At 37.3% G+C, this 22,415-nt stretch overlaps 1 protein-coding gene across 18 annotated transcripts in view; it reads left to right on the top strand.

Moving 5' to 3' along the window:
• The window catches only part of SETD5 (SET domain containing 5), an 80,195-nt gene that overhangs the window by 12,242 nt on the left and 45,538 nt on the right, over positions 1-22,415 (top strand). For 10 of the 18 annotated variants that reach the window (XM_017501584.2, XM_037728883.1, XM_037728885.1 and 7 more), the window contains exons 2-4: positions 16,788-16,845; positions 21,172-21,358; positions 22,152-22,376. Coding sequence is in view for 6 of the 18 variants with exons in the window: in XM_017501579.2 (XP_017357068.1) it covers positions 21,288-21,358 (71 nt within the window). In the remaining 12 variants the exon portion in view is untranslated. Of the gene's footprint in view, positions 1-14,136; positions 15,581-16,787; positions 16,859-21,171; positions 21,359-22,151; positions 22,377-22,415 lie in introns of those variants that run through there. The other 8 variants (XM_017501579.2, XM_017501574.2, XM_037728874.1 and 5 more) reach the window with 4 other exon arrangements.

Genomic DNA, 22,415 nt, shown 5'->3' with positions numbered 1-22,415 from the left:
ATGGCTGCATAGTATTCCATGGTGTATACGTGCCACATTTTCTTTATCCAGTCTATCATTGATGGGCATTTGGATTGGTTCCAAGTCTTTACTATTGTAAACAGTGCCACAATAAACATACGTGTGCATGTGTCTTTATAATTGAATGTTTTATAATCCTTTGGGCATATACCGAGTAATGGGATTGCTGGGTCAAATGGTATTACTAGTTCTAGATCCTTGAGAAATCGCCACACTGTCTTCCACAATGGTTGACCTAATTTACATTCCTACCAACAGTGTGAAAGCATTCCTGTTTCTCTACATCCTCTCCAGCATCTGTTGTCTCCTGATTTTTTAATGATCGCCATTCTAACTGGTGTGAGATGGTATCTCAGTGTGGTTTTGATTTGCATTTCTCTAATGACCAGTGATGATGAGCTTTTTTTCATATGTTTGTTGGCTGCATAAATGTCATCTTTTGAGAAGTGTCTGTTATATCCTTTGCCCACTTTTTGAAGTATTACTATTGTGTACTCATGGCTTTAAACATGTTTGATGTGTTACAGTTTGGCAGTTACTATTTTTGACATTCCGGTTGTCCTACCTTTGTCGGCTACTAAATTCTTTTGATTCATTCTTAATATTTTCCTCACTTGTTTTCTTGCTTCCTAGTGTTACTAGATGTTCTGGGATAATTTTGCACATTTTTTGCCCCAAACCTGGAATCAGCCATTTCTGCAAAAGCCTCTTAATTTTTTTCATGAGAAATGGTACTTAGAAACCACAGTGTGGATGGTAGGAGTGTTCATTGCTCTTGGATTGAGTCTTGTTTCTAGATTTTTCAATGGACAAAGTTTAAAAATGTTTTATTTCTTTTTTAAAATATCAGTTGTTGGTATTTGAAAAGTTCTATTTGAAACTCAGTACTACGTGATATTTATGTAAACCTAATCTTTCTCCCTTTCCCCATGCCCAGAATCTCAGTTTTCACTAACACCAATGTAATTTCTCTTTGCTTTGTGCCATAATATATACACAACAGTTTTTAAGTGACAGAACAATATGATTACCGGAAAGTGTTTTTTTGTTTTGTTTTCTTACGTCTTTTTGCCCTTAGGGAATATCCCTTTAGAGATGGAGACATTCATGCCTCACTTAATGATGAGGATATTTTCTGAGAAATGTGTTGTTAGGTGATTTCGTCATTGTGTGAACATCTAGAGTATACTAACATAAACCTAGATGGTACACCTAAGATATATAGTATAGCCCATTGTTCTTAGGCTACAAATTTGTACAGTATGTGACCTCTGAATACTATATGCAGTTGTAACACAATGGCAAGCATTTGTGTATCTAAACATGGAAAAGAAAAAGTAAAAATACGGTATAAAGGATTAAAAAATGGTACCCCTGTGTAGGGCAGCACCATTACAGTCTTATGGGATCATTATCATATGTGGTCCAACCTTGACTGAAAAGTTGTTACGTGGCACATGACTGTATACAGTCAGATTACAGTATTTTGAAATCCCACCTAGAATAGTTCTTCTCTATGGTCATGCCACCAGTTTTATATACAGTGAGGTTAATTTTAATTTGTTACATTTTCAAGGATTAGGTTTTGTTTTATAATTATGTAAAATACTTGAATGGTTAGTAAGCGAAATTTATGAAGCTGGGTATAGTCAGAAAAATTGAGCTTCTATCCTAGTGTCTTCCAGCTGGTTGTCTCCCTGTCCCTATATGTTAGACTCAACAGAGTCATCATGAATTTTCAGAGTGAAATTTTGTCATGATACTTCCCCTTTTAGTATAAGCATTTAAGTTAGTTCGTTTACTAAAACTACTTCCTTCTAGATTTTTCAGTAACTAATATTTTTACACTATAGAAGAGAAATGTGGACATTTCTGTTCTTTTTTTGGAACCAGAATTGGCTTACTATAAGCAGTTTGAGATAAGAGACTTTCTCTAGTAAAAATCCCCTCTCTCTCTCTTTTTTTTTTTTTTTTTTAATTGAGTCTCGCTTCATCGCCCAGGCTGGAATGCAGTGATGTGATCTTGGCTCACTGCAACGTCTGCCTTCCAGGTTCAAACAATTCTCCGGTCTCAGACTCCTGAGTAGCTGGGACTACAGGCTCCTGCCAGGCTAACTTTTGTATTTTTAGTAGAGACAGGGTTTCACCTTGCTGGTCAGGCTGGTGTGGAACTCCTGACCTCAGGTGATCCACCCGCCTCAGCCTCCGAAAGTGCTGGGATTACAGGTGTGAGCCACTGTACTCAGCCAAAATTCTCTCTCTTGAAATGCCAGGCCATATTTGTCTCTGGGGATTTCAGGTACACTTGGGACACTGGTGCTACTTGAAGTAGAGAGCTCATCAATTAACATTTCTTGAATGGTTTGTCCTTAGATTTGAAATATATGTCATTTAGAAAGATGTTATCTGTTTTTTAACTTTGTCATTTAAAATCCAAGTTATTTGATTTTATGTGTTTTAAATAAAATATTAAAACTTTAAAAGTCTTATACCTGTTAAATCTGTTTTTTCCTTCCTAATTACAATATCTTAAAGTTATCTTATTTCATCAATACGTCACTTTCTAATATCTCTATAGATTTTTAAAATACCTGCCAGGCACAGTAGCTCATACCTGTAATCCCAGCACTTTGGGAGTCCAAAGCAGGCGGATCACGAGGTCAGGAGTTCGAGACCAGCCTGGCCAGCATGGTGAAACCCTGTCTCTACCAAAGATACAAAAAATTAGCTGGGTATGGTGGCGCATGCCGGTAATCCCAGCTACTCAACAGGCTGAGGCAGGACAACTGCTCCAACCTGGGAGGTGGAGGTTGCAGTGAGCCAAGATCATGCCATTGCACTCCAGCCTGGGTGATCAGGCTAGACTGTCTCAGAAAGAAAAAAAAAAAAAACTAAATCAAGTTATACCAAATGGTGAAGAAATAGTGATTAAGAATGGAAGGATTCTAGCTGTGGTTTTTTTGCTTTGGCTTTGGCCAAGGTCAGTTTAATTCTTTGGCCTAATAGGAATAATACTTTTCTCTTAAACTTGTGAACATTATATAAGCTAATGCATGAAAAGTGGTTAAAGAAACAGTGACTCGTGCAAAATAAGCATCCAGTAAATGCTGCCTTTATTTTGGAAGTGGTTATTATTGTTACAAGCATTTGATCAGTTCTCTAAACGCTGAACTTTACTTAGTAACACCTGATTTTCATGACTTCATTGGTTTTATGAAAAACAGCAACTGTTAACGAAGGACTAATTGGTATCTACCTAAAATTTGAGGCCTCTGACTTCCAAGTGTACCCGTGCTTACTATATAAATATAATCACATTTAAAATTATTAATTTAATAAAGCTTTAAGGAAACAAGCCTCCTGTTCAGGATCCAGTGTCCTTGTCAAACACTGGATGCTGAAATTGTATTATTTGATGTGGCTTTCGGGTATTGTGTATGCTGACCAGTCACAGGTGGTTTGTTTGTTTCTTTAACCCTAGAATTTTGAGATACATTTGCCTTTACATGCCCTCAATGTAAGTTATATAACACCAGATTGTTTATTCGTTCAGGCTTTTTTTTTTTTTTTTTTATACTTTGGGATTAGAGTGAGGTTGTAGAGTGCTATAAGGAATTCAGGTTAGAAGATAGTATTTTAGATATGGGAATTCTAGGAAAGAACAAAAAATGGCATACTAAAGTTATCTTCCTTCTTCCTCCACCACCAAAAAAATAAATAAGTAAGCTACAATGCACAGTTTTGGTTTTTATTTTTATGTTTCTTAGAGACAAGGTTCTACACTGTCGCCCAGGTTAGAGTGGAGTGGCACAATCATAGCTCATTGTAATCTTGAACCCCTGGGCTCATTTCAACCTCCAGAGTAGCTAGGACTACAGGGGTGTGCTACCACACCCAGCTAATTTTTAAAAATATATATATCATACAGGCAGGGGTTTCACTATGTTGCCCAGGCTGGTCTTGGTTGAACTCCTGGCCTCAAGTGGTCTCAGGCCTCAGCCTTCTGAAGCTCTGGAATTACAGTCATGAGCCACCATGCGTAGCCCACATTTTGCTTTTTAAATTAGTCTTTATCTTTCAGAGATACATGCTGAAATATTTATGGATGAAATGAAATGTTAGACAGAGAGAGGATAGTAGATGAAACAATCAACTATTAGCTGGTCATTGTTGGTACTGGATAATGAATAAATGGACTTCTTTATACCATTTTACTTTCATACTTTATTTGAAACGGTCTTGCTGTGTTGCCCAGCTGGCCTTGAACTCCTGGCCTCCAGAGATTCCCATGCCTCCGCCTCCCAAAAACTCTGGGATTAGAAGTATGAGCCACCATACCCAGCCAATAACACAAAGTTTTAAATTTTAAGATAAAAGTATTCATATACTTGGCTATCATGGGTCCTGGTAAAACAGACTAGTGAACATAATCAAATGTTTCCGTCTTTCCCTGTTGGGACTGCTTACCCTCTGAGCCCATTTCCTCTCCTCATAATCACCTATTTCCAATCAACAGAAAAATAGAGTAACCTACATAGATACATAATGAGTTTGTACTAAAAGGGAAATTTTAGTATTATAAAGAAGCCTATACCGATTCTGGAGAGCATTCCTGAACAGAAGATTGAGGAAGCAAATGGATTAATACAATAGTATGTTCAGTATGCAATAGGTAACATTTTATGATATGGTTGAATTTCTGAAAAGATATAATATCAGACTTATTTAATTAGCCTTCCACATCTACTGATAATAATCTGCCCTTCTCTCTCCTCCTGACTTTATTGCTGCCCATCTGTAGTTTTGATCTTTTTTCCCTAGGATTCTTTGCCTAGAATTGCATGGGCCTTCTGGATCTGGAACACATAAAGGAAGAGGATGGGTGTTTTTCAGATGTTACTGGAGTGATTATAAATTCTAGCTACTTTGGTACGTGTGTGTGTGTGTGTGTGTGTGTGTGTGTGTGTGTTTAAGTTAATTGGCCTCTTCCAAACATCAGTACTTTGGCCTTTCAATCAATTTGGGGGCTTCCTTTTTCCCAGACTGGCTGCAGTTCAGGGAAGAATATATAACAGAGGCCTAGAAGTTTTATATCAAATTTTGTATCTGCAGTTTTCTGAGGAATGAGTATGTATGCTCAAATAATAGCTAAGTATTAAGTTTGAAATCTGCTAGAAAAACAATCACAAGGTAGTTAAGTAGTTATGCCCAGGATCAGTTTTTCGATATTGGTATTATAGCAAATGGATTGCTACTAGAGTTCCTTTTTACTTTCATATTCAGATGTAAAAAGAGTTGGAATTATAAATGTGAAAAGCAGCCTTGAATCTCAGTAGATTAAGAAACTCTAAATTCATTGAAGAGCCATTGGTTGTGTGTTTTGTTTTTTTTGGTGTGTGTGTGTGTGTGTGTGTGTGTGTTTTAAGAATTCAAGGATGAGTAGGAGGTTGTCATTGCTTTTACAAGGAGCCCTGATGATAGTTTGCTGTTTGGCACAACAGGTGAAAGGAGGAGCCCTTTCTAGAGGGATCTTTGTTTCTCTTTTTCTCACTAGTAGTATCATTCCATGTATTCACCAGGATATAAATTGTTTAGTTCTGTCTTAGCTAAATAGATAATGGTCCTTAAGGTCATAAAATGGAAGGATATTGTGCAGGTGAATTATTAGTTCTCTGTAGTATTTTTTTTACTGTATTATCCTCAACAGAAGGAAAATTTTTAAACTTAGAAGAAGAAACAAGCATTTTTCTCCAAAAGATTGGGAACTACTGCTTTTAAGTTTTTAAGTTTTTAACGGTGATCTACAATGGATTTGTTAAAAATCTGGGGCATGAATTTTTCATTAATGTTTTTACATTGTTTACTGAGTATTGGAAAAGGAAATACAGTATTCAAAAACAAAAAGGTTCAGGATTTGGAACTATTTTACTCAGGAAAAAATAAGTTTATAAATAGAAGATGTTTTAATGAAAAAGAAAATACCAAATTTATGGAAATCCGAGATAGTCTGTGTTTTGCTTCACTCTTCAGTGCTAGAATTCTGGGCTTTGTTTGGGGTCAAACTGATATGACAGGAAAACTAACAGAGATGATTTAAGGAGACGGTAAAATAAATGGGAAAGTTTGCGCTTGGTGTATGGCTGTAATTATAGTTTGTATAAGAATGAAAGCAGTTTATGCCAGTTGTATTCATAACTAAAAAGTACTGTTTTATCAGTTTCCTGCGGGTAATTTATTGTAAAAATTAATAACGTGAGCATTTTGACCCAAATACAGTTGAAATGTTTATTGAAATTAGATCAAAAATGAGCATATGTGTCAAGGCTTTAAAATCATTTTTCATATTAAGATTTCCAGAGAAAGTTTTTGTAATCTGTAAGTTAGATATTTCTAATGTTTTAGATGACAGGAACTGTTGAAGGTCCTGGGTCTCATAACAAGCCACTAGCTAACTAATCCAAAGACATTTGGCCTCATGGGCTTCTAGGGAGATAAATGTGCTCACTATTCCAAAGATTTTATTTTGCTCAGTAACCTCCTAGATGTTTGTTTGAGTTGGTCGTTGTGTTCCATTGCTGTTACTTTTTTTTTTTTTTTTTAAAGAGACAGGATCTCCTTGTCACCCAGGCTGGTGTGAGGTGGCACAGCCATAACTTACTGCAGTCTCAATTCTTAGGCTCAAGAGATCGGGATCCTCTTATCTCAGCCTCCTGAGTAGCTAGGACTACAGGTGTGCAACATCACTCCTGGCTGTCTCATTGTGTGGCCCAGGGTGTAGCCACAAACTCCTTTTCTTTTTTCTTTTTTTTTTTTTAAAGACAGGCTCTGTCTCAGGCTGGAGTGCAGTGGCGCAATCTTACCTCGCTACAACCTCCACCCACCAGGCTCAAGCCATCCTCCCACCTCAGCTTCCTGAGAAGCTGGGACTACAGGTGTGTGCCACCATGCCTGGCTACTTTATTTGTAATTTTTGTGTGTATGTGGTTCAAATAGGAATCTTCCAAATGCATCCAAAATATCTTTGGTTTGTGACACTCAGTGTTGTTATGAGTCATTTTTCTGTTGGGAGGTGTGCCTCAGAGTGGGTGAGCCTTTTTGCCCTAAGTCTGTCAGCACTCTAAGACTACAAATACTCTTAAGAGATTGCTCACTAAAAAATAAGAACAGCTGGTCATCTACCTCAATTGTGAGCCATAACTTTTGTGATACAATTAGTCCTTATCTTTAGTACACACATTTATGGAATATCAAACTCACTGCCTGCTTTGGGGTGTTTCTCCTGTGTCTTAGCCATTTTTGTATGTTGGCATATAGCAAATATAGGAATGCTATGTCACAGCTGTGGGTCATGTATATACTTGCAGTTAGCTCTGCTCTGGGGAGAAACTTGCATTCCCTGGAATGCAAGAAATTTATCAGCAAACTCATGTCATAAAAATAATAGTTTACAGTGATTTTTTTCTTAAAATGTTTCAATGATTAAGACATTTTTAATAACCGAAGTATATAATTGTAAAACCTAAGCATTACTCAGCAAATCTAGCAATTGTTGAATTGCATAAGCTTTTTATTCATGGGAACTTTTGCTAAAGAATGATGACCTTTGATTTCCTATCACCCTCACCTATCATGATAAGCATGCCCCTCTTACGTATCCTTATACCTATTATAAGGATAAACAAGGGATAGCTCCACCCACCAGATGTCATAGACACAACTGGTATTTTTGGGTTTTGCTGTAAAGTAATCCTGGGAAGAAGAGAGGTTATAGATAAAATAAGATTGGCCACGAATTGATTGTTGATTAAAGCGGGGTAGGGATCATGGACTTCATTATGGGCTTTTCTCTGATTTTATATTTATTTGAAGTTTTTCACCATAAGTGTTTTTTTAAGATACAAAAAAAAAAAAAAGCATAAATAGTGTAAACAGAGTTTTGAAGGAAAAGGAAACGGGTTAGTAGTTAATTGACAAAAAAATTCTTGTTCCCATTCAGGCAAAGGAATTTGGACTAACCAATAAGCATTAAGGAAACCATTATTTGCAGATTTCAAATAATGGAATGATAGTGACCAAAGTTATGTTCTAGAAGGGATAACATCATGGAAGAATGTAGAGTAGATTGGAGGGTTCACACCCCAGAGGTAGTGAGACCAGTCACTGCTATTGTATAATGCTACCTTGAAATCATAGGCAGGTTACTGATGTGGATTGCAAGAAGTCTGCAAAAATTTCAGAGGAGAATAACTCTTCACCCAGGCTCTCAGTGAGGTGCTAGTGCCAGCACAACAAAAAAGAGAAGGTTTTTTCCCCCTCATTTGGTCACAGCATGGCTTTGGACCGTGTGTGTGTCATAAGGAGAATACCAAGTGATTTTGTTCCTGTGGTGAAAATGAAGTCAATATTATATCTCCTGTCTTTTAGTAAATCAGTATAGTTTTTAAATTATTTTCTTATTTTTTTCCCCACATGTTCTAAGATAAGTCTCCTACAGTGTCTAGGTTTCTTTTTTCCCCAAAAGTGATTAAAAATGATGCATCATATTTTATACTTCTGAGGCAGAACTGCTACAACAGAGTTTTGATAATCCGTTTGAAATGAAGCGCTCAAATCTTACAGTTTACTTGCATTTTCAGTCAGACCTCTACAAATGCCGGTTAGATTACAGATGGCTAGCATAAGTTTTTTCATTACTGAAAGAAGAAATGTAGAGCTTAGTACAGTCTATTAAACAAAGGTTATGACAAAGGACAACTATCAGAAAATACTTTGGTTCTGAAATATTGCTTCAGCTAGGGTTTATTTTGAGGCTCCCAACCCAAATTTGTGGAAATGCAACTAAGATTAATATTTAGTCTATAAGAACTCTACAAGACATCCAATCAGTAGTAGTCTTCAACATCAGTCACACTGGCCAGGCTCAGGGCCTCATGCTTGTAATCCCAGCACTTTGGGAGGCTGAGACGGGCAGATCACCTAAGGTCAGGAGTTCAAGACCACCCTGGCCAATATGATAAAACCCTGTCTCTATTAAAAATACAAAAAAAATTTAGTCAGGCATGGTGGTGGACACCTGTAAGCACAGCCACTGGGGAGGCTGAGGCAAGAGAATCACTTGAACCTGGAAGGCAGAGGATGCAGTGAGCCGGGATCACACCATTGCACTCCAGACTGTGGAACAAGAGTGAAACTTGGTCTTTAAAAAAAAAAAAAAGCAAATCACGTAAACATTGAGAATTTGCAGATCACTTTTCATTTTAGGGCTTTCTTTCTTTTTCTTTTCTTTTTTCTTTTCTTTTTTTTGAGATGGATTCTCACTCTGTTACCCAGGCTAGAGTGCAGTGGTGTAATCTTGGCTTACTGCAACCTCTACCTCCTGGGTTCAATCAGTTCTCCTGCCTCAGCCTCTCAAGTAGCTGGGATTACAGGTGCCCACCACCACGCCCAGCTGATTTTTGTGTTTTTAGTAGAGATGGGGTTTCGCCATGTTGACCAGGCTGTCTGGAACACCTCAGGTGATCCACCCACCTCAGTCTCCCAGAGTTCTGAGATTACAGGCATGAACCACCATGCCCAGCCCTAGGGTTTTCTTTTAGAATATAGAGAATCTTTTACAGAAAAGATCGTATGAGGAAAGTGAAAGTTGAAGTTATTTTAAGCCTGGGTGTGGTACTCACACCTGTAATCCCAGCACTTTGGGAGACCCAAGCAGCAGGACTGCTTGGAGCCCAGAAGTTTGAGACCATCGCTGGCAACGTAGTGAGACCCCAATTGCTACAAAAAATTTAAAAATTAGCCGAGAGTGGTGATGTGTGCCTGTAGTCTCAACTACCCAGGAGGTTGACATGGGAGGATCTCTTGACTCTAAGAGGCTGAGGTTGCAGTGAGCCATTGGTCATACCACTTCATTCCAGCTGGGCGTCAGAGTAAGACACTGTCTCAAAAAAAAAAAAAGAAAAATTCTTTTAAGGAAATAAGGAAATTTAGCCACCTACCATGTTTATCAAGAACCTAAATGTTTGTGGAAATGTAAAATGGTTTTAACTTCCTGGAGGGTGGTTTGTCATCACTAATAAATATGCCCATACCATTCTAGCAGTTTAATTTCTAGGAATTTGTCCTAAGAAATGTTTGTGCATATGTATAAAGAAAGGTATAAGTATATGACCGTTCAACACAGCATCGCATATGTTATGGGAAAGCAGTGACAATCTAAACATCTACCAACAGAGGATTGATTTAAATTATAGTAGATAAGTAGACTGGAATACTCACTTCAGAGAAAGTAATGGTTTTATACATACTCGTAGAAACATATCTAAAACTTACTGCTAAATTTTAAAAAGCAGCTTACAGAGCAGTACGGTTATCACTTACATGAGAATTTAACTACTGCCTTTTATGCTTTTGTAATATTTGCATATTTTTACAGGCATTTTTATTGATACAGCCATTCATAGGGGAGGGGAACCCTACTGTGCATATCAGAATTGTTAAGCTTTGAGTTTTTGTTGGTGGTGGTGTTGGTTTTTCTGAAACAGAATCTCGTTCTGTCACCCAGGCTGGAGTGCTGTGGCGCAGTCTCGGCTGACTGCAACCTCTGTCTCTCAGGGTCAAGCAATTATTGTGCCTTGGCCTCCTGAGTAGTTGGGATTACAGGTGTGCACCACCACACCCAACTAATTTTGTATTTTTAGGAGAGACAGGGTTTCACCATGATGATCAGGCTGGTTTCGACCTCCTAACCTGGGGTGATCCCCTCACCTCGGCCTCTCAAAAGTGCTGGGATTACAGGCATGAGCCCCATTGCGCTCAGCCCACTTTGAGGATTTTATTTTCCCCCTTCATGGTTGTATACATGCAACACTTGGCACATAGGCAAACCTAAACAGTTTGCAAGTTGCCTACCCTTTTGTTCTTTGGATAAAAGAAACCTCTTAAAATAGCACTTAACATGGTGTATGTATGTATGTGTGTGTATGTATGTATACACACACATATAAAGAGTAGTTCGTGTTTGTTGAATGGATGAATAATGAATAAAGGAAAAAAGTTGCATATCTACATAATATAAATCCCAAGACAGCCAGGAATTTTATCTGGACCTAATTGTCTAACATAGCACCAATAATAATTGATACTTAATAAAAACAAGGGTGGGCATGGCAGTACGTATCTGTGGTCCCAGCTACTTGGCAGGCTGAGGTGAGAGGATCACTTGAGCCCAGAAGGTTGAGGCTACAATCAACTATGATTGTACCAAAGCACTCCAACCTGGATGACAGTGAGACCCTGTCTCAGAAATAAAACAGTTGATTATTGAAAATACACAGAAACTGGAATTACGAGTTGATTAATTAATATAAAAAGAAAAAAGAATAAATAAATAAAAACAGTTATAATTCAGATGTTGCTATCTAAGGTAAGTAGTAATTGCTATAATAAACAGAAGCTATACACTAAAATCTTAATTTTCTTTCCTGTAAACTCTACTAATGTAGGTGTGTAGTAGACTTCATACAAGTTAATCTTTTTGTAGCTCTGTTTCTTCGTTTCTGTTTCTTCATCGGTTGGAGAAATTTTCCTAAATTAATCAAAGTAAAAATACAGATATTAATGCCTCACAAATTTGTACAACCCACTTCATCTATACCAAGTAAAAGTGGCTTCCATTTTGGGGTTTGAAAATGAAAAATATCTGAATTCACAGAGGAGGCCTGTGTAGAGATTTGAGAAGTTCTTTTCCTACTCTAGTTTGGTACATTGGTCTCTAACACATGTTCGGAGCCTCAAAATACAGGAGGACAGAACTTTCAGAAAGTATTGAGAATATAACTGTTTAAATAGGTTAGTCAGTCTAAATTATTTGAGGGCATTATCTTTATTTGGTACTTAGAAGCCTAAAATCTTCCTGATCTTGTTAAGGTTGCAAAGAGTCTGTGTATTATTGATTAGTTTAGCAGTAAATACCTGTTTATCATTGTTAAATGGGCTGTAAATAAAATATTTCTTTTTCTTCAGTGTTAATTTGTGATCACAATATTTAGATAATAATTATTATTTATGGTATGTAGTCTTATGCTGCTGCCACTCCCCTCTTTTGCTCTACATACTGCTAAGTATGACTTGGTCTCTATGATAGTCACTACTAATGAAGTTTTTTTTATGGGGAAAGAAATTCTTAATATAGACTAAAGTAGGGTTTTTTAAAGTTGTCCTTTAATGGCCTTTTATCCTAGTAAACTTAGATTTCTTATAGACATCAGTTTATTGTGCCAAGCTCAGTATCTCCTAGAGGGAGTATAAATTTAGGCAGAGGAATCAGGGAATAAACTGGTATTGTAGAAGAGATGGAAGAAAAGGAAATTTTTATCTTGGTTTAAATTACTAAATCATGATGTTTCTTGTCTCTCACTGCTCACCCCAATCAGTATTTCTCTCTTCAGCTCTGAACCCCTGAATCCTTTGCTTGCGTTAACTTTTTCCAGATTATAAGCCTAATTTATACTGTTCCAATTACATGAACTTATCTCTGAGTGCTCTTTTAGAGTTCATCTCCTTGTTTTCCAGTAACTCGTAATTTGTTTCTTCTAATGCTTAACACTTCTTTCTCATTTTTTTCAAGTTTCTCACTTTTTTTCTTTCCACATTGTCTGCTATAGCAAACTTGAAATACATGTTTTTGGAGAAGAGTTTAGCCATTCTCACATTATTAACAGCAGCTCCTCTTCCTTCACATATATTTAAAGGGACCAGAAAGTTTATGTATGTATGTATGTATATATATTTTTAATTGCATTTTAGGTTTTGGCATACATGTGAAGAACATGCAAGATTGTTGCATAGGTACATACATGGCAATGTGGTTTGCTGCCTTCCTCCCCATCACCTATATGTGGCATTTCTCCCCATGTTATCCTTCCCCAACTTCACACTGCCCGCTGCCCCTCCCCTAGTTCCCACCTACAGACCTCAGTGTGTGATGCTCCCCTCCCTGTGTCCATGTGTTCCCATTGTTCAACACCCGCCTATGAGTGAGAACACGCGGTGTTGGATTTAACCAGAAAGTTATTTAAGCTCTTACTTGCCGCAAACGCAAGTCTGTGTGCGCCTATGAGTCAGCACAACAGGTATTATTTTTTTATTATACAGATGAGAAAACTGAGACTTTGAGACATTCTATGAATTACCTAAGCTAATTGGCAGCAGTGCCAGGATTCATAGAAATTTGGAGCAGGAAGAAACACAATGAAGATTTTACTTTGAGGAATTTAGGGTTCATCTGTGTAAAGTGATTTTTCTGAGGTCACTAATTATGTTGTAGGCTAGAACTCAAGTTTCCTAACTCCTAATATAGTGCCTTTCTTTTTTTTTCTTTCTTCATTTTTTTAAGAGGTGGGTCTTACTATGTTGCCCAGGCTGGTGTCGAACTCCTGGGCTCAAGCATTCCTCCTGCCTTGGCCTCCCAAAGTGCTGGGATTACAGATGCGAGCCACTGTGCCTGGCCTCTAGTAGTGCTTTTTCCTAGCATACTTTTTCTTCTTCTAAGGTAAAAGGCTATATGTCATAATATAGCTGCAGTGATTTTACTTGAGATATTTGACTTTGTGATGGAGATGGAAGATAAGTACATCTTCCGTCATTCTCACATTCATTCTCATACAAGTCAGTCATGTAGATAAAATGTAGTCATATATTTATTGTATTCTGGACTGTTCTGTGATTTAAAAATTAAGTAGACAGTAAAAATCATCATACTGAAAAACCTAATATTCTTTTACCATTTCCCCTTTTTGCTATTTTGTAAAATCATTCAAAAGAGAAATCAAATAACTATAGATGTATTTAAGAATAAATTCAGCCTCAAATAACTATAGATGTATTTAAGAATAAATTCAGCCTCAAATAACTATAGATGTATTTAAGAATAAATTCAGCCTATATGTAAAAACAAAATTTTGAATAATCAAGTTCAGAAATTGGATCTTAAAAAATTTATTAACAACTTTAACCCTTTTGAAATATTGTCAAAGTTTTTTGTCTTCCTGAATTAAATTTATTCATTTATGGACCTATTATAGATTTTTTTTTTCCCTAGTGTTTCAGAGCTATTCTGTATATCTGTTCATTTTCGTTATTTAGTAGTATATAGAAGTAGTAGATTGGGCTGAATATATTTATTTCAGGATATATCTTAGATATTTGTGTTTTTTCATGAATCCCAGTTCAAGGGTTATTGCTTTCAAAAGGAAGAAATTTGGTTTATCATGGCTGTTGGCTAGTCGAAGTTTAGAGAACTGCTGTATACGGGATCTTTAGTGAGAAAAAAATAATTTTTTATACTTTTATAATACCATGTGAAAAATCTGATAACAAAAACTTCTGAAAAAGAAACCAGGCCTGGGAGATGAGGATTCTAGGGAATATTATTTTTAAGTTAGATTCTAAATTAGTAAATTGTGAATAATAAGATGAAAATCTGATCCTTCAGTAAGTTCTGAAGTAATATTGCTGCCCTTCAAAGAAAAAGTGAGTGTTATAAGTACTGTTGTGAGATGATACTGCTCGGCCTACCCTTTATGTCAGCCTAATAAGCAAGATTAGATTTTCTCTTTTCTGTGAAAGATGCCAATATTTAATATTTAGTTGTATCTAATTTTAAACATATGAAATATACCTTTCCGTCTCTGAATTAGGATGTGTACATATTTATCTTTACTTTGAAATATTATCGTTGGATGATAGATTTCAGAGCAATTTTTATGCGTAGGGAAGAAACTACCTCCCAAAAAGGGTTTTCTTGGAGAATGAGGAAAATAAGTATAAATTTTTGTATTTGTGTTAATATCACTGTTAAATGATTGGATAATTATATTTATAGAAGTAAAAAATGCTCAGTATTTTATCTCAAGTTAATAATAGATATTGTATAGCCAAAGGAATTAACAGAAAAAGGACACTTTGAGAAAATGGCTTGTTCTTACGTATCTAAATATATACTATGTTCACTTATGTTTTGTCAGACACTGAAATTGAGGAAGAAAGATTTGGCGTTCTGGTGGTTTATGGAGAGAGTTGATCAGAGATTGCTCCTTGGCTGAGCTGCTGTCTGCATAGGCTGTTAACAATTGTTTCTCTGGCAGCAGATCTTGTTCATCAGGATTGCATCATTTCTGGGAGAATGGCCAAGGTCCACAGCCTCAGTACAAAGACTGTCTGAAGCATATGAGGCCTGTTCTCTTTCTGAAGCGGCACTCCTCTTCCTGCCAGTCCTCTTCACAGGATTACTGAAGCAGACTTGTTCTGAATTTCTTTCATTGGATTGGTTGTTTACTGGACTCTTGTCTCCCAGCTGCTTCCGCCTCACCTGTCTGATGCAATTTCTTCTTCTGAAATCTCTGTTGGAATTGTTCATAAAACACTTTTTGTTTGTCTTCTCTGAAAATGACCAGGCAGATCATACAGGTCTTGTGCTTTCAGCAAGTCATATAGAGAAGAGACTGTCAGAATGATGATACAGAGACGGTTGGCCATTTCTGAACCCAATTAAAAAGATGGGGTAATTAAGAAACGTTTCTGGCATGTTCTATTTAACATCCTTTTCCCTAGAAAAACTGTATGTAAACGGCACCTCCTAAAGAGAGTACTTGGTACTGGAAGATACAGACTGCATCTGTTTCTGAATCCAAGAACTTACTAGTGTTCCTGTGGATTCTAATGGATTGTTCTAGAAATAGTTAAAAAGAAATTGAAATTCTGTTGCATTTTCTCCCTATTGTACACTCATACCTATTTCTCTTCTTCCTTTCCTTTTTTCTTTCTTATTTGCTATTGCTTATTCTTTGATTTACTTTATTTCTTCCTTCCTTTTACTGTACTTTGATACTTTTTATTTCTCTAATGATTCTGGATGTACTATTTTAAATTGTTTCTGAAAATAGTTTATTTTCCAGTTTTTTTAATTAGAAATCATAAAACAACAAATAAATCTAATGCTTGGTCATTGTAATCCTATGAAAAGCTCTTCGTGTTTATGATATATTAATCTTTAAGATGTTAACAACTCATTCTGGCTAGTGTTAAATTTGACTTTATAGAAAAAACACCAGACTTAAAGGGTACATTTTCCCTCCAAAGTCCTGGGTCACTTACTTTCCCTTCCTTTTTGGAAGGTAGAAAATTAAACCCCGTTTTTCAAGCATGTTTCCATTTGACCACAAATAGAATTGACTCCCTTTTATCACTCTTTTTTTTAGTAGGACTGGAAACTAGGGGGTGTAGAAAGAGGGGAAAGAAAGGAGTGATAAATAAGGACTTGTAATTTAATGGGTGGCGATGGGCCCTTGTCTGACTGGAGAGTTGTCTGGCATCAGGTTAAAGAAAGGTCTCTGCATTTGGGAAGTGTTCAGTGGAGAAGGGAAGCATGTCTAAAGAAAGAGAAAAAGAAGGGGTCCCTTGGAAAATGAGAAATAATTTTAATATGAAGAAAGGGGAAGAATTAGCCAGTGACATAAGTATTTACCATTTAAGTCAAATAATTTCTTTCCCTACCCTCTAGTTTCTCGCTTTATGGAAAAATAAAAATTTAAAGGGCAAAAATTTAGTGATGGATGGACATAAGGTGGTAAACAAGATAACATAGATTTAGGATGGTCAAACAAGATAGTATACAGAAACAAAATTATCAATATAGCCATAGAATTCCATTCTATGTGTTCATCAGTGTTATTTCTTTCTATACTAATTTGTGTCTCAACTTTTTCTAGGTCTTCAGAACTACTAGCAGATAATTTTGGGGGACTTCATATTCAGAAGTCTATAAAGGTGACTGACCCAAGTAAATCCTTTTAATTTCTGTTTTATTTTTTTGCATTCAAGTGAATCCTAGAATTATGTTGTAGTAAATGGTGATTGTAATTTACTTAGCAAATATTTCTTGAACTTCACTGTGTGTCAGTCATTGTTCTGGCCATTGAAACTACAGCAGTGGATAAAACAGACAAAAATTCATGTCCTCATAGAGTTTATATTCTCGTAGGAAAAAACAGACAAATTATAATAAGAAAATACTGCATTTAGATGATGTGTTAAAGTTTCCTCAGTTAACATTTTAATTGCTAGAGTTTACAGAGAGTTAGGGAAGGAACTATTCTTAGGGTTATATTTGCGAAATTTGGGGTTATTAACAGCATTTGAATTAAGAAGCCTCTTTATTATTAAAGCATTAGTTAAGATGAGATGCTCAAGCTAACCTATTGTGGTTGCTTTCATCAGAAGAGTGGAACAGTCATGCTAAACTAGACACAAGGAAAATGGAAGAAGTTATGAAACAGATATTTATAGTTATCAACTTAATGTTTGTTTTTTTGAGATGGAGTTTTGTTCTTGTTGCACAGACTGGAGTGCAATTGTGTGATCTCGGCTCACTGCAACCTCTGGCTCCTGAGTTCTAGTGATTCTTTTGCCTCAGCTGGGATTACAGGTGCCTGCCACCATGCCCGGCTGATTTTTTTGTATTTTTAGTAGAGTCAGGGTTTCACCATGTTGGCCAGGGTGATCTTGAACTCCAGGCCCCAGGTGATCAGCCTACCTCAGCCTCCCAAAGTGCTGGGATTAAAGGCCTGAGCCACCGCACCTGGCCAACTTAATGTTTCATAAAGTTATTTATCATCTATCCAAAATACCTGGGTATTTAATTAGTGAATTTAGCAATCATTTATTCACTCATTAAGATGTTATCTGAAGTAAGTTTTCCATCTTTTCCTTTTAGAATATCTTTTAAAAATTGCTCTAGGAAAAATATCAAGTATCAGCTTAGGTTTATAACTTGTCTTTTATCTAGAACTGTACTTTTCCTTTTTTTTTTTTTTTTTTTTTTTTTTTTTATTTTTTTTTTTTTTTTTTTTTTTTTTTTTTTTTTTCTTTTTTTTTTTTTTTTTTTTTTTTTTTTTTTTTTTTTTTTTTTGAGACAGAGTCTCACTCTTACTCAGGCCGGAGTGCAGTGACGCCGTCTCCACTCATTGCATTCTCTGCCTCCCAGGTTCAAATGATTCTCATGCCTCAGCCTCCCAAGTAGCTGGGATCACAAGCATGTACCAACATGCCTGGCTAATTTTTGTATTTTTAGTAGGGATGGGGTTTCACCATGAAACCATACATTTTTTAAATGGGCATACAATAGTAATGGCTACAACAAAGGGTTTTTAATGATGTTGAGTAAGGTTTTTAGTTTAACTCTTTTACTAAAAATATAACAGGATTCAGATTCCTTTTACTGATCAGGGGAGGTGTGATGATAATCAGACTTAGGATTATCTGGTCAGACAGCTTTGGGGCTTTTTAAAAATCTGACTTATACAACGATACTAATAGAAAGAGTTGTAACCAACAGCCCCCAGTATGTAACTATGTCTTTTTGGGTTTACTTGATGAGTGTTTTACAGATTTTACTTCAGTTTCCCAAAGGCTTAGAAGATGTACTGCCAAAGTCTCTGTTTGGATATGCTGTTAGGGAAAGGAAACATTTATGTGTAAGGTTGGCCTAAAGGCAGAAAACTTTATCAGTCCCCTTTTTCTTTTTTTTTGGAGACAGGGTCTCACTTTATTGCCCACGCTGAGTGCAGTGGCGCAATCTGAGCTCATCGCAACCTCCACCACCCAAGCTCAAGCAATCCTCCCACCTCAGCCTCTTACGTAGCTGGGATTGACTACAGGTTCATGCTACCACACCAGATTTTGAGACTGAGTCTCACTCTGTCACCCAGGCTGGAGTGCAGTGGTGCGATCTTGGCTCACTGCACCCTCCACCTCCCAGGTTCAAGCACCTCTCCTGCCTCAGCCTCCTGAGTAGCTGGGATTACCAGCATGCACCACCACACCCAGCCAATTTTTGTATTTTTAGTAGAGATGGGGTTTCACCAGATTGGCCGGCTGGTCTCAAACTCCTGACCTCAAGGGATCCACCCGCCTCGGCCTCCCACAATGCTGGGATTACAGGCGTGAGCCACCATGCCGGCCCACACCAGGTAATTTTTGTATTTTTAGTAGAGACAGGGTCTCACCACGTTTCCCAGACTGGTCTTGAACCCCCGAGCTCAAGCAATCCACCTGCCTCAGCCTCCTGAAGAGCAGGGATGACAGGAATAAGCCACCACGAGCAGCCCAGTCATTCCCCAGCCCAGCTATATGTTACCTCCAGTTAGGTAGGAACAGGTGTGTTGTCACACCCAGAGGTCTCACTTCATCTTCCAGGCTGGAGCACAGTGGCGTGATTATGGCTCACCTCAGCCTTGGCCTCCTGCACTCAGGTGATCCTCAGCTCCCAAGTAGCTGGGACTGAGGCACATCACTATGGCTGGCTAATTTTTTTTTTTTTTTACTATTTTTGTAGAGTTGGAGTCTCACTATGTTTCGGCTGGTCTCAAATTCCTGGGCTCAAGCGATCCTCCCACCTTGGCCTCCTAAAATGCTCGGATTACAGTTGTGAACCACTGTACCCAGCACACAAGTTTTTTTTTTTTATTTGCATTAATCTTTGTCTATCAAAGTAAGATTGGAGCATCTCAGACCATCTACCATTTAAAATTTACATTAACTGGCCTGACATGGTGGCTCACACCTATAATCCCTGCACTTTGGGAGGCTGAGGTGGGTAGAACACCGAGGTCAGGAGTTTAAGACTGCCTGGCCAACATCGTGAAACCTCGTCTCTACTAAAAGTACAGAAATTAGCCAGGCATGGTGCCGGGCACCTGTAGTCCCAGCTACTCAGGAAGCTGAGGTGGGAGAATCTCTTGAATGCAGGAGGCGGAGGTTGCAGTGAGCCGAGATTGCACCGTTACACTCCAGTCTGGGCAACAAAAGTGAAACTGTATTAAAAAAATAAAAATTTTACATTAACCCCCTGGGTTGACTCAGTCAGTATCATGTACTTTTCATTCCTTTAGTTTTTTTAGTATTAATAATTGTTCTAATGTCTTGTTTTATTATGAATCAGTATATCAGTCATGACTCTTTGTAGTCTTTTGCAAAAGTCCTTATTAGCGTGAGTCTTTGACATTCACATTGACTTCATTCCCCCCAAATAAAATGCTTTTTGTTTTATTCTTTTAATGTTTTTTTATACACTACTATAAAACTAATGTAAAGCCACACAAAGAAAACTGTTTTGCCTCTGCACCATAACTCCAAATCTCTTAATCTATTTTTGCATTTTTTTAATACTTCAGTTATTTCTGAGTCTTTCTGTTCCCAAATTCCACTGGTTTATGGTCACCATGTCAAGCTATCCTCACTACTTTTTCATACACAGTTCTTAAGTCTTTATCATGAAACTGTACTCTTCATGATTTGGGGCTTTTTGTTGTTGTTGTTGTTTTTAAAAAACAATCTAGACTGTTTTTTAGAGGCATTTTAGGTTCACAGAAAAATTCATCAAGAAATACAGAGATGTCCTATGCACCCTCTGCAGCCACACACACATAGCCTCCTCCCGGTTTATATTTCTGTTCATATCTAGCAGTGTATTGTTACCCCACAAATAAAGTTGCTAAGATTGCATCTTCTTCCAAAATTATAGTTAAGATGATTTAAAAGAAGGATGAGAGTTTTCAGTGACAAAAGAAGACAGTAAGAAACAGCTGTTTGCAATCCAGTATAAGCAACAAATTGATCTCTTTTAATTTAGAAGAAATAACAGTGTTGACTGCTTGTGAAACTGCATTTACTTGTGGCCTAGGTAAAAAGCTTCAATGAAGATCTTGATTTTTTTAAAAGAGTTTAGGTAAACTAGGATATTTCTAATCACCATCCTGTGTCTTAAAACTTGTTTGCTAGATCCTAGGCTGCCAGAAAATTTTGTTTGGGAAGTTTTAGAATGGGCAGAATGCTGGTTAGTGAGATGAGCAGAGTCTTTCTTCCCCTTCTACTGAAAAGTAAAATAAAATGTAATCATAACTTTTTGACACCTCACTTTGTGGAACATTAATGAAATGCATAATAAACATGGGACACTGTAGCTGTATTTATTTTATAATTATCCCTTAAAAGCCTTGTTCAAGAAAGCAGAAAAATATTCAGTAGCATTTAAGATAAAGAACTACTTGATAACTAGGTATTTATTTTACTAGATATTTTCCTTTTCTGTTGCAGGATTCCTCATGTCCATAACATGTTGGATGAGGCTCTGCAGCTCACCCCCACTCTCAGAGTGGTCAGTCTCCATTAAGTGGACCCCGTGATTTCCAAACTCTGCTGTGTTGGACGTCATGAGCATTGCAATCCCTCTGGGAGTCACCACACCAGATACATCCTACTCAGATATGGCTGCTGGATCAGAGTAAGTGCTACTTTCTAGGTAGTAGGTACATTACCAGTCTGTGTGGAGACAACTTTCATTTGGATAGCTAATAAGATAATATGTAGTATTTTCTTAACATTAGACCTTTCCCTTTTCCCCCATTGAAGCTGGAGGAAAAAATAAATTAGAAGGGGAAGGAAGAGTTTTCAGAGGGGTATTTCTGGGCAAATAATGAATAGAACCAGAGTTGCAAAGTAGGAATTCATTTTCATTTGTTTTGATGGGTGGGGAAGATTTAAATAAAGTAGGTATTACTACCTGCTTCTATAGAATTAATGATTATTCTGATGGAGGGAGATAAGGCAGTGTTGTTTCCAACTGATTTTCCTTGAAGTCCTCTTCCTATGTACTTCCTATTGTTCTAGAGTAAAGGGGCTAAAACTATATGGGCAGGTTGCCTAGGCCTTCTGACATCTGGGGTAGAAAACATGGAGAGCAATGTCATCTGTTTTTTATAATATTTGTTGCCTAGAAAGAGGACCTTCAAAATCAGTGGTACCAAACTTTTTTTTCAGCTAAGAGCAGCTTTAGGAATTCAGTTTGTCCAAAGGCCCAATCCCTAAAATTATTCTCTCAATTCTTGAAGAATTTAAATGCCAAATAACAATGAAGGTAGGCCTTCATTATACAACTTTATATATATTATTCACAGTTTTAAAAATTTTAGGCTTTTTGTATCCCTTATCTTTTAAGTTGTCCAAGATTCCCCCTGCTCACAGATTCCCCCTTTTGTCCTTTTACCTCCCTTGTACCCAATCTTCCTTGCTTACAGAAAGGAAGTGGAAGCCCCCTACCTTTCAAGACGAAGTGGCACTACACCAGGATGTGAAAGTCCAGCGAAAGAGACCCAAGGGGCCTAGGGGGCAGCACACCCCCAGAAGCCAAGTCTATTCCAGGCAGTACCAGGGATTAGGGTCTGGGCTGGAAAAATCCTGGTGTTTTGAATATGTTCAGGTCCAGTTCAGACTCTTGATCCCACAGCCACTTCTTGAGTGAGGTGGGTGTTGCTCTCATTCCCCTGTTTCTCTTGCCATTT

This window comes from Cebus imitator, unplaced genomic scaffold (assembly GCF_001604975.1).
Source record: "Cebus imitator isolate Cc_AM_T3 unplaced genomic scaffold, Cebus_imitator-1.0 Scaffold281, whole genome shotgun sequence".
NCBI classification, from domain to species: Eukaryota; Metazoa; Chordata; class Mammalia; order Primates; family Cebidae; genus Cebus; species Cebus imitator.
Note: the sequence above shows the minus strand (reverse complement) of the source record. Positions and strands in the feature narration are given on the sequence as shown.